The sequence below is a fragment of the Pelodiscus sinensis genome, chromosome 20 (assembly GCF_049634645.1).
Source record: "Pelodiscus sinensis isolate JC-2024 chromosome 20, ASM4963464v1, whole genome shotgun sequence".
Classification (NCBI taxonomy): Eukaryota; Metazoa; Chordata; order Testudines; family Trionychidae; genus Pelodiscus; species Pelodiscus sinensis.
The window spans coordinates 30,023,468-30,036,071 of NC_134730.1; the positions used below are offsets into that span (position 1 = coordinate 30,023,468).

At 47.3% G+C, this 12,604-nt stretch overlaps 1 protein-coding gene across 2 annotated transcripts; it reads right to left on the minus strand.

The window, feature by feature from the left end:
- Nucleotides 1–1,550: 1,550 nt before the first annotated feature.
- CENPX (centromere protein X) lies at nucleotides 1,551–12,597 on the minus strand. Of its 2 annotated transcripts, none has more exons than XM_075904223.1 (5): nucleotides 12,472–12,597; nucleotides 11,715–11,766; nucleotides 3,251–3,304; nucleotides 2,485–2,570; nucleotides 1,551–2,290 (listed from the first exon to the last, which is right to left on the minus strand). In XM_075904223.1, the coding sequence occupies exons 1-5, from the start codon at nucleotides 12,508–12,510 to the stop codon at nucleotides 2,276–2,278; spliced, it is 246 nt and encodes an 81-aa protein (XP_075760338.1). In that variant the 5' UTR covers nucleotides 12,511–12,597; the 3' UTR covers nucleotides 1,551–2,275. The 2 variants fall into 2 exon arrangements, with proteins under 2 accessions (XP_075760338.1, XP_075760337.1); XM_075904222.1 differs by having other exon boundaries at nucleotides 2,485–2,573; nucleotides 12,472–12,578.
- Between the last annotated feature and the right edge of the window lie 7 nt (nucleotides 12,598–12,604).

Consider the following 12,604-nt stretch of genomic DNA (forward strand, 5'->3'; position numbering starts at 1 on the left):
TGCCTTATAGGGCATTGGTTCTATATTAGTGTCCTGTATTTTGCTATTAAAATCTTAAGCATTTTCACCATTGTCCTTCTGCCAGCAATAATGAGCTGGTTGTGGGGCAGCGTCTGAGTTAGTAACTGACTGTGGTGGCAGTCTAGCTGTTAGCCTAATGTGGGGTGTGGTTCAGGTGCTTGAGAGAGGATATTTAACTGCTGCTTAACCAAGTTCATTGACACCAAAGTCTCGGCACTGTTTGTTAATTGCAAGTGAGCAACAGCCAAGACAGCACTGGTGGGTTTAACTGGATTCCCACAGTGAATTCTAATAATTTTAAAATCAAGATTGCTCTTGCTCCTCTAGTCACAGTTTAATGGGCTGTGCCACTGGGAAGCAAGTGGCATTCAGCCTCAGGGTCACAGGAACCAGCCTTCTTACTGCTAATTATGCACATTACCTCATTCAGCCAATTGTTCTCTGCCCAAGCTTGTCTGTCTAGACGATACATCCTGGGCAAACTGTGCTGAGTCTGTGGGATGGTGAAAGGCTTCAACAGTTGGTAAACAAACCAATCCTCAATCTATTAAAGATTGGCCCTACCAGTTACCCGCCCACCCACCAACCACTTCTGCCCTGCAGCTAGTTTTGCTTGTTTCACACAAGGAATCAAAGGGGTAGCCTGCTGGTCTGTAACTGAAAACATTTAAAAAACAATGAATAGTCCTACAGCACCTTAGAGACTGGCAAAAAAAAAAAACCTCTACATTTTTTTGTTAGTCTAAGGTACTGCAGGACTATTTGGGTTTTTTAAAAATTTTTCACACAAGGAAGTTGACTTATGGAAGCTAGCAGGCAACTTTGATGGATCTTTAACATGTTATTTCTATGGAAGGAGCAAGACCAGCACTCTTTGGAAAAGCACAACTAGGGCCTGACAAAGGCTCACATACTGACAACCATAAGCTTTCCAGCAGGGCAGTCACAATGCAGATACTTACGTATATGATTAGATAATGATCTGATATCTACTAGTAATCACCTCATAGTCTCAAAGGGCCTGGTACTTGTAGAACTGATCTGCAGACCCTGCTCAACATACAGACAAGGCAACTAAAGCTTCCTGCATCATATCACAACTGGTCATAGCTACTGGCCTATCCACTCCTTGCCTGCCATCCATGGCAGTCAGGAAATCTCTATCACTTTTACAAAGGATCCTACAACTAGACAATAAGCAGATGGAAAGCAAGTTCTTGTATGTGCTGGTGTCAGCTGCTTCTGCAGCAGCAGCAGCAACAGAGCCAGGGTCAGCAGTGTAGGTCCTGCCTACATGTGTAAGGTTTCTTATTTCATGGCTCTCCTCTTCCTTCCCCCCCCCCTCCCCCCCGCAAAGGGGACAAGCTGTCCCATGATGTGGGATTCTCACACATGCTGTTTGTTATTCTGTCCCTTTTTAAGAGTTTTCCTTTCGTCCTGTGAAGATTTAAAGAAAAGGGTGGGGGAAGCTGAGCAAGTCTTTGAAGCAACTTGACTTTCTATGATTAATTGCAGTGAAAAGTCTAAGCCAGGGAGACTTAGTTTTGATTTATTGATGTTTCTTTGTGAGAACAAATTTATAGCAGAGAGAAGCAGCTTCTGAGAAGAATATCAAACAGTTAAAAGGTTCTAAGCACGCTTTGATGTCACAGCCCTGGAGGAATGCTGGAAAGTATTGGGGGGAGGCACTGTTTATTTATAAAATAAAGATCAGGTACCTGCTGTTGGCACAGTCCTTCAGCTGAGTGCCTGATGAACTGCTCAGACAGCCATGGAATTGGACTTTAAACCCCTGCCATAGCAACCTGCTGAGATGATGAGAGCCCACAGCTAGAGGAAAGTTTCCAGCCACTCACTCTTTCCACACACAGCAGCACCTGTTTGACACTGATAAGTAGCAGTGCCTTGGCTATGTTATTCATTCTTAACTGTATGTAAACGGCTCTTCAGGAGCATGAGGGCCAAGATGCCCTGCCACAGGCATTTACTCTACAACAATCAACGTGTGCAATATCCCATTTAGAATTGCATTGTGCTCTTCGCATCTCTTGGGGGCTTGCCCCACTCAGACACGGATTGATAAAGCAGCAGCTACTGCAGCAAAATGGCAAAGAGATAATGAATTCCCAATAGTGCCTCTACCAGTGGCTAAACAGAGTGCCATTCCAGACATTCAGTATCAGATTAACTCCCAGATCAGGACTTGCTCCTCTTAGCAGCTGATACATCAATCCCATTCTGCTTGATCAGGCCTCTAAAAATCCAGAAGCTGTAAGGAGAGAACAGCAGTTTTTAGCTCCTGTAACAGTAAGAAGCAGTTCCAAACTAGTCATTAACATCTGAGGGTTCCCAGCATCTCTGTAAGGATATTACTAATTAGCCAAACATCTCCCTAAAGGAAGGGGAGTAATGCCTCTGCCCACATCTTTGTTAGCAAGGGAAGCTGAACTGCACTTGACATACCAGTTGTGGCAGCACTTTCTCCACATGCTCAATATCCACCCTGTCCAGGTCTTCGGCCTGCGCCTGCCTTGCTCCACGTGCTGCAGCTTCTGAGACACATGCAAGACAAGATAAGCATCACAAAAAGGTAAGATTTATCTGGGAATTGGCTCACGTGGACAAAAATCCACTAACATTTATTTGGACATAAACTTTTGCATTTAATCAGACATGGCAAAATGCCCCAGGACTACTTTTTGCAGATACGAATTAACACTGCTACCCCTCTAATACTAAGCTATTAGGGCTGAATTTTGGGGTGTGGTTACAGCATCACAGGGTAAAACAAGATCCTTCTTGGTTTTAGTATCCCAGTCTTGTGTAAAATGGAGTCTTTCATGGCATTATACAACCACATCTGAGGCGACTGCTGGCTCCTCTCCCGTCACAACACTCCACTCACACTAGCTTGTGCTGTAGCACTAGGGAGTGGCTCCAAACAAGATAAAGACAATTCTACAGGCCAAATAGGTGCAACAGCCTAGCACTGGGGCTCCTACAACTTGATAAGCTGGTTTCCTTACACTGTCCTGTCACAGAAACCTGGATTTGCTAATCAGGCTACATAAAGAAGGAGCAACTCTATGGATGATTGCCTATACTGGAGGGAAGTTTGGGAAAAGCTCCATCAAAACACAAAGTGCCTTGCAGGATCTGTCTCAACTTTTCTAACCCACATCTATTGCCACAAGTCCTGAGAATAAAAGGGCAGCTTCTAAGCACTTACCACGAACAAACACTTTCAGCATTTCTGCCATTAGCAGCAAAGCATCACTGCTGACTAGAGAAAAAAGCAAAACAGCGTTATTAGAAGACGTGCTACAGAAAGAGGAGGGATGGGTGTAAACTTAGGCCATTAGTCTGGCACTTACCACCTGGGTTCCAGTCTCTGTTCTACCACAAACTTCCCATCTGCCTCTGGGCAAATGCCTTGAGTGAATTAAACTAAGCTAGTTTAATTCTGGGAACATTCACATATGGTGAGAGTTTGCTAACAGTGTGCCTTGTATTTCCCCCTTTCAAAAAGCCAGGCTGGAGACTGTCCAGTGTGAAAGGTATTTGCAGGTGGAATCTTTTAGGAAATTGGTGGGAGAGCTATAGGAGGAGGTGGCAAGGCTGAGAAGCATCTGTGCCTATGAAGAATTCATAGTTATTTCTGGCAGCAACTGCCCTACTCCCAGTCTGTCCACTCTAGTGATGAAAGGTTATGCTGTCCTGGAAGAGAAGCCATGTACCTTCAAGGTTAGGACGACTGCAGCCACCATTCCCAGGAAGAAATATAGTGTAATGTTGGTTGATTACTCTTTTGAAGGTGGACAGAAGCACTCATGTGTTGGCCAGACCTGACATCGGAGGAGGCATGCTACCTGCCAGGAGCCCATATCTGAAACATTATGGAGCAACTATTGAGGATCATCTGGCCCTCTACCTACTCCCTTATGCTACTCATCCATGTGGGCACTAATGATACTGCAAGATGTGATCCTCAGCAGATCAGAAATGACTTACAGGGCTCATGGAGTAATGGTGAAGAAGCAGGGGTCACAGGTGGTGTGTTCTTCAGTCCTTCCAGTCAAGGGTAGGGACCTAGGCAGAGCCTCAAGATGAATGCCTAGCTGCAACGATGGTGTTGCCAGGAGGGCTTTGGCTTCCTTGACCACAGGATGCTGTTCTGGGAGGGACTGCTAAGCAAAGCAAGGGTCCACTTAACGAGGAACGGAAAAAGCATCTAACCTAGTGAGGAGTGCTTCAATTAGGTTTGATGGGGACAGGTGGTAAAAGCCCACAGGGAAGTCCAAAACATGGAGACTTGGGCATAGGGATGTGAAGGTTTAACCAATTAACTGATGAGGCCTTCCTGTTAAGGGGCTGGAGCACTTCCCCACTTGCTGTGGGTAGGGAGCTGCTCCAGCCTTGTGGGGGGACCCACAGCAGGTGCAGGCTCCACTGGAGTCCCAACCAGAGCAGCTTCTGTCCGCAGCAAGCCAGGCATCCCCTACTTGCCTTCCTTTTAATTGGTTAACTGGTTAAACAAGCAAACAGGATTTTACATCCTTACCTGGAAAAAGGGTCAGCATGGACTGTTGGAGCCCGGATAAGGGAGAGACAAAGAGAACAGAGGGTGGTAATCAAATCAGTACTGTAGATGTCTCTATATTAAATACAAGTAGTATGGGGGAAAAGCAGGAAGAATTTGAAATGCTAGTTGTTAAACAGAACTATGACAGTTGGTACCACAGTGACTTGGTGGGATCACATGCATGGCTGGAATGTCGGTATAGAAGGGTACAGTTTGCTCAAAGGACAGACAGGAAAAAATGGGAAGTGTTGCCTTACATTAAAAAAAATGTAACCTCAGTCTAAGTAGGTAAGATAGAAAAAGGAGACAGACTTTATTGAAAGTCTTTCAGTAAGGATAAAGGGGGTAAAAAAGGATGATGATGTGTAGTAGACCCTTTTAAACAAAATCATATAAAGCATAGGACATGATGGTAGGGGATTTCAGCTACCCAGACATCTGTTGGGAAAACAACAAAGCACAGGGCACAGATTATGCAACAAGTTCTCATAATATATTGGGAGGCAATCTGTTAGTTCAGAAGATGGAGAAACTTTCTAGTAGAGAGACTTTACCATAGGGAGGAGCTGGTTGAGAATTTTAAAATGGAAAGCATCTTGGGTGTAAGTAACCATGAAATGATAAAGAATTTAATTCTAAGAAAGGGTAGTAGAGAGAACAGCACAATAAAGAATGAATTTCAAGAGGGCAGATTTTAGCAGACTCAGGGAATTAATACATAAGATCTCATGGAAAGCAAATCTAATGGGAAAAACAGCTTAAGAGTTGGCAGTTTTCAAAAAGACACATGGGCTATGTCTACACTGGCGGCTTCTTGCGCAAGAACATCTTGCGCAAGGGTTCTTGTACAAGAAGTCTTGCGCAAGAAAACGTCCACACTGCCATGTGCACGCTGTGCTTTTGCGCAAGAGCTCCCATGGCAGTGTGGACGATCTCTTGTGCAAGAAAGCTCTGATGGCCATTTTCGCCATAGGGCTCTCTTGCAGAAGAAATCCCTGCTGAGCGTCCACACTACCCTCTTGCGCAAGAGCTCCTGCGCAAGAGGGCTTACCCCGATAAAAAAGAGCGTAACTCTTGCGCAAGAAGCCCTCTAACCAAGCTGTACTGTAAGTTTCCTTGCACAAGAGCGGGCGGGCGGTGTGGACGCGCTGCAGATTCTTGCGCAAGAATGGCTGTACTTGTGCAAGAAGCCATGAGTGTAGACATAGCCTAAGGGTACAAAAGTAAACACTGTGGGTGCATCTAGACTGGCAAGATTTTGCACAAAAATTTGCCAGCTGTCTACACTGGCCGCTTGAATTTGCACAAGAGCATTGACGTTCTAATGTAAGAATTCAGTGCTTCTTGCACAAATACTTTGACGCTCCCACTCAGGGATAAGCCCACTTGTGCAAGAGGGCCAGTGTAGACAGGCACCTTAATTATTTGTGCAAGAAAGCCCGATGGCTAAAATGGCCATCAGAGCTTTCTTGTGCAAAAGCGCTTCTATACTGGGCACGGATGCTTTTACGCAAAAGCATCCGTGCGAATCTAGACGCTCTTTTGCGGAAATACTTTTAACTGAAAAACTTTTCCGTTAAAAATATTTCCGCAAAATCATGCCAGTCTAGACGCAGCCTCACACTGTAGGAAAGATAGAAAGTATGACAAGAGACCATGCTGGTTTAACCAGGAGATTTTCAATTATCTGAAATTCCTACAAAAAGTGGAAACCTGGTCCAAATTATATTCATTCTATGTAAACATAAGTATCTAGGGGCAAAATTAGAAAGGTCAAGGTACAAAACAAGATTACACTACAATAGAAACTCAATTATAAACACTACTGTTACAAAACTGACAACCACACACTTCATTTGGAACTGGATATATCCAATCAGGCAGCAGCAAAGAAAAAATATACATTAAATGTAAGCTACCAAAAAGGATTTTTTTAAAAAAATTTGACAAGGTAAGGAAGCTGCTTGTTTCATTTAAATTATGATTAAAAGCAGCATCTTTCTTCTGTTTTCAAAAGTTTACAGTTTTGAAACTTTAATCAGTGCTTTGGTTGGAATTACGAACAACCTTCATCCCCAAAGTATAGAGACAAAGGGTAACAAGTAAACATTTTAGAACTACATTAATCACAGAGATGTAGCACTGTTAGTGTGTATCTGCAAAAACAAGTAGTTCTGTAGTACCTTAAAGACTATTAGATTTATTCGGGCATGATCTATTGTGGGTAATAACAGTGCTGACAAAGTGGTTTTTACTCAGGAAAGCTTATGCCAAATAAATGTGTTAAGTCTTTAAGGTGCCACAGGATTCTTCATTTTTGCATTAAAAGAGGAAGATCAAGGATAGGTAAGCCTTTTACTTAATGGTGGTGAAGAAACTTTAACAGACTGTGGAAGTGGCAGAAGTGTTAAATGGCTTTGCTTGTTTTCAAAAAAAGGTTAGTAGTGATTGGATGGCTAACAGTGAATGCCAGTGAAAATGAGACAAAGGCTAAAATAGGGGAAGAATGAGTTAAATTACTTAGACAAGTTAGATGTCTGTCACAAAGGTCTGATGAAATAGCTCCTTGAGTATTCTCTAGGATGTACCTGTGCCGTTACCAATTCTCTTTACAAGTGACAATGGACAGGAGAAATTCCAGAGGTCTGGAAAAAGGCAAATATAATGCCATTTTATAAAAAGGGGAATATGGATAACCTGGGGAATTACAAACCAGTCATCTTAATATTTCAGTATCTGGAAAGATAATGGAGCAAATCATTAAGCAATTAATTTGCAAACACCTAGCAGATAATCAAGTGGTAAGCATCAGCACGGATTTGCAAACCATGTCAAATAGCTCTCTTTGCCAGAGTACCAAGCCTTGTAGATAGGGGGGGAAATGGTAGGTGTGGTATATCTTTATTTTAATAACTTATGGCTTTGATGCTGTCTCACATGACCTCAAACTAGGGAACTAATACAACACAGATGGAGGTATTATAAATTGGGTGCATAACTGGCTAGAAAGCCCTTCCCAAAGTAATTATCAGTAGATCAGTCAAGCTGTATAGGCATATTAAGTGGAGCCATACAGGGATTAGTTCTGGGTCCAGTTCCATTCAATATCTTTGACAATTATTTAGATAATGGCATAAAATAAACTGATGATGCTTGTGGACAATACCAAGCCAGGAGGGGTTACAAGTGCTTTGGAGGATAAGATTAAAATTCAAAATGAGCAGGACAACTGGAGAAATTATTTGAAGAAAATAGGATTAAATTCAATAAGGAAAAATGCAAACTATTCCACCTGAAAAGGAACAGCTGCATATGTACAAAATGAGAAATGACTGGCATGGAAGAACTACTGCAGTAAGGGATCTGGGTGTCATAGTGGATCACAAGCTAAATATGAGTAACATTGTTGCAAAAAAGCAAGCATTCTGAGCTGTATTAGCATGAGCATTGTAAGCAAGACATGAAAAGAATTTTTTCTGCTCTAATCCATGCGAATTAAATCTCACCTGGAGTATTGTGTTCAGTTCTGGGTGCCACATTTCAAGAAAGATGTAGCCAAAGTCCAGAAAAGAGCAAACACATTGATCAAAAAGTATAGAAAATACTATCTATGAGGGATGATTGAAAAAATTGGGTTTGGTTAGTCTGGAGAAGAGCAGATTGAAAGGGGACACCACAGGTTTCAAGTATGTAAAAGGTCATTATAAGGATGGGGGAGAAAAACTTCTCTAACTTGTGACTACTAGATAAAAAGCAATGATCTTAAATTGCAGCAAGGGCAGTTTCGGTTGGATGTTAGGAAAAAATTCCTGTCAAGGTATTTAAGATAAGGATGTCAAGAATGGTCTAAATCAGGGGTGGCAAGATATGGCCACCAAGCTTTTTAATTCAGACTGCGGCCAAGCCACCAGGATCCTCAAGCATGGAGCAGCTCCAAGACACACTCAAAGCAGCTGGCTGCTCCATGTGGCACTCTGCAGAGAGTGTTAGTGGAGGTGGGGGAGGAGAGAGAGGCTTTGCATGCTGTCTCTACCTCCAACACAATCTCTCAGGTCCCATTGGCTACTTTGAATTGTCTAGGGCTGCTGGCAGGCCAGGGGGCTAGCCAGGAGCTGCATAGGTAAGCACCCCCTCCCCACCCCCTCCCACGCTCCAACTCCCTGGCCCAGGTCACCACCCAAACCCCATGTACCCTCCTGTCCCAGGTCACAACTACCTCCCAGATCCTGCACCCCCTCCTATACCCATCACCAAGGTCAGAATCCTCTCCTGCAACCATATTCCCTCTAGGACCCTGCACCCCAATTCCCTGATAAGGTTACAACCCTCTCCTTCAGCCAAACTCCCTCTCAGACCCCACACCCTATCCTGCACCCCAGTCCCATACCGAGCTCCCTTCTGCACCCAATCTCTGTCCCAGACCCTGCTCCCCCTCCATAGAAAAGTGCAGCTCTTGTCCACTTATCAAAATTTTGGAATGACTGCCCCCCCCCCAACCAAATTATTGTGCACCCTTGGTGTAAATAATAATTAGTCCTGACATGAGTTCAGGGGATTGGACTAGATAATTTTTGAGGTCCCTTCCAAAGCTATGATTCTATATCTAACTAATTCACTTTTAATTTATACTTGTGTTCCCAGGTAAACAAGACCTTAGTCTCTCTCTGGGTCTTAATTCCTTATTTGCATAATCGGGGGGGGGGGGGGGGGAGAGACAGCATTTCCCTGCCTTGAGGATAAATACATTAAAGATTGTCAGATTCTATGTCAAGGATGGGCAATAATTTTTGACCAGGAGCTACTTCAGAAATTTTTTAAGTGGCCCTGAGCTGCCCCAGAAGGAGCAGGGCCTCAAGTGGAAGAGGGGGGAGGGGGAAGGGTGAGGAGAGGGCAGGACTATTCTGTGCTTCTGCACCCACTGGCCCTGACTGGTCTGTGGGTGGGTGAGTGAGCACATGAAGTCTTTGCCCCCTCCTCCTTCCCAGAGAGGGAAGAGTTCTTAACAGCTGGCAGTTCCCTCTAGGCACCTGTACCCCGGCAGTGGGAAGATACTTTGCACACTTCTCCCCTGCCCCCAGGTCAATCAGGGCCTGGAGGTGGGGAGAGCATGGGAAGTCTGCCCCCACTCTGCAAGGGAGTGCCAAGCTTAAAGTCACCTGCCAGCTGGGCAGCAGCTGTCAGTTGACACTAAGTGCTGAACCCCTTTCAGGGTGGGAGGAGACTTTGTGCACTCCCCCTTCCTCTAGGCCAGTAGTCACCAACCAGGTGATCCTGAGTAGTTTGGCCAAGAGGCTATTAAGTGCCGGCACTTCAACTGCCCCTCATCTCCTCCCCTTTGCTTTGAAGCTCCCCCTCCCAGTGGGGAGTTTCCTGCTTGCTGGGCAGGGGGGAGAGAGGAGGAGTGCTGATGTCAAGGTGCTCCCTCCCACTCGGTATCCTCTCTCCAGAGACCGGGACACAACAGGACTACGGATAGAGCAAGTTTGCTGGCTGCTTTAGGGAATGGTCCAGAGCCAGGGCAGGGTAAGGCTGCCTTAGTCCCACTGCACCACCAACCAAGAGCCACTAGCAGTGCCTAGCTGGAGCCCACATCCTGAACGCCTACCCCAGTCATGAACCTCCTTCTACACCATCACCGAGCACACCTGCATCCAAACACTGTCAGAGCCTGCACCTAGAACCTCCTCCTACATCCCAACTGCCTACCTCAAGAGCAGCTCAGAGCCCCTCACACTCCAGATCCCTTAATCCAAGACCAGAGCCTGCACCCCTCTTCTCTACCCCAGCCTGATGAGAGTGAGGGAGGACGGGTGGGGACTTGGAGAAGGGGTGGGAAGGAAGCAGGGAAAGGGTATTTACATTTGAGATAGATCTTGGATTGCACTTAAAATTCAAAAAGTGATCTCGTGCTCAAAAAGGTTGGAGACCACTGCCCTATGCCAATCAGGACTTGGAGTGAGGGGAGCACAAAATCTCTCACTCCTTGCCCTCCGGCACATGGCGCTTAGAGTCAAGATCAGAGATGGGCAAAAGGGCCTGGGGAGAACGCAAAGCCTCCTTCCGCTCTGCCAGGAGCTCTTGGCACTTTGAAGCACTGCTCGCAGGGCGGGGGGAAGAGCGGAGGAGGCTTCATATGTGCCCCCAGGCCAATCAGGGCCTGGGGAGCTGCGTGAAGCTTCCTTTGTCCCGTCCCGGCCCTGCAAGGAGCCTGCAGCACTTCAAAGTGCCTCGTGGGATGAGAAGAGGCTTCCCGCGCTTCCTTGCCCCCAGGCCCTGATTAGCCTGGAGGTGAGTGAGCATGCCAAGCCTCTTCCAGGGCATGGATGCCTAATGCAAAGAGGGGGGCAAAGGGGCTGCCCCAGACCAAACATGGTATGGGGGTGGGGTAGCCCCACCCCTTCCTGTTTAGGCCCCACCCCTTCAGGGGTGACCTGGGGCTATTTCAAAAAATTTTGAAGTGGCCCCCAGGCAAAAATTATTACCCACCCCAGTCAAGGTTGACTCTAAGCACTGCAGAGTCCCCTGTTCCTAGGCCCTGATTGGTCAGGGAAGGGGGAACAGCAGGACCTCCATGGTCTGGATCAATCTGCTTGGTGGGCTGGAAGCAGATTTGGCCCAAAGAAGTCCTTTTGGCCACCTCTGTTCTATGGCAATGGAGGCCTGATAAGTGCCAAGGAAGAACTGTGTGCCCATTTAAACGGAGAACCAATACAGAGCCAGTGTGGCTTCCTGCTTTCCTCTGGTATTCCTGAATTTCAGAAGAACTTTGTGTGACTCAATGTTCTCTCTCTCACCAACAAAAGCATTTCTCTCTACCCCCCCACTTCCCTTTTCCTATTTATTTTGAGTTTTCATATCTCCTACTCATAACTCCAGTCACCTGAAGAAGTGGGCTGTGCCCACGAAAGCTCATACCACCAGCTATGTGTTTTGTTAGTCTATAAAGTGCTACCAGACCATTTGTTGTTTTTTTCAATAAAAGATAGGCTATCCTGCATGTTTCATATCCTGGAAACAACACAGCTACAACTACACTACATGCTAGAGGTAGCTAAACAGTCTGCAGTAGAAACCTAGCTCTCTCTCCAGGGAGTACAGCAGAAACACTTACTTTTAGTTTTGTCATCTCTGAAGTGAAGATGAAGTATTTTGTTCACAGTTTCCTGAATGAAAAGGGAACATGATACAGAACTGGTGAGAGAACAATTACCTCCTTCTCCTACCCTTCCTGGCCATACACAGTCCTACCCTCCCTGCCCCACAGCTGGAGGAAATGCCCGTGTCCCTTCCCCATCTCTTCTGGGGCAGCACTTCTCTGGGCCTTTGTTTCCTTCCCACCCTTCCCTCTGGCCTACTACTTAGGCTGTAAGCTCCTCGGGGCAGGGCTGCCTCTTGCTCAGCCGCTAGGCTCTCGGCTCCACCACCCACCAGCGATCTGCCCCGGGCTCCCGGCCGGTGCTTCGGAGAAGGTTCGGCGCGCGGGAACGGGCGCGCGGAGGCATTTGCGTGCCCCGGCCGCTGGCGAGAGGCGAGACCCAGGCGGACACGACGCCTCGCGTCCCGCAGCCGCCCCCCGCGCTGGCCTTGCCGGGGCAGACGGTGGCTGAGGCGGACCCGCGCCAGGGGCTCCGCGGCGAGTCGGGGCCGCGCCCAGGACCTGCGGGCCGCCCGGGGCTCAGGCAAGTCCCGCGGGCGGAGGGCGAGGCCGCGGCAGGCCCCACACGAGGCTGCGGTCCGGTTGCCCGGGGTCGAACCGACGGGGCCGCCCGCCCCCTGCCGCCCGGCGCGGGAAGCGCGCGGAGCCGTTGGGCGCAGGCGGGTGGCGCGTGACGCCCCGCGCAGCCCTGAGGCGAGGCCCCCCCCCGCACCTTCCTGAACCCGCTCGCGCGCTCTTCCCGCGGCTCCATCCTGCAGCGGCCCCGCCAGCTCAGCCCCTCAGCGGGGGGCGGGGCCTATACTCGCGCGCGGCGCTCTGGGAGCTGTAGTTCCATAGGTACCCGT

What these genes read in the sequence shown, in the direction of transcription:
- CENPX (XM_075904222.1), bottom strand. Translation starts at nt 12,510, where the DNA reads ATGGAGCCGCGGGAAGAGCGCGCGAGCGGGTTCAGGAAG. An exon ending in GCGCGAGCGGGTTCAGGAAG is followed by an intron (nt 11,767 to 12,471) that starts GTGCGGGGGGGG and finishes CTTTTCATTCAG; the next exon opens with GAAACTGTGAACAAAATACT. An exon ending in CAGAGATGACAAAACTAAAA is followed by an intron (nt 3,305 to 11,714) that starts GTAAGTGTTTCT and finishes TTTTTTCTCTAG; the next exon opens with TCAGCAGTGATGCTTTGCTG.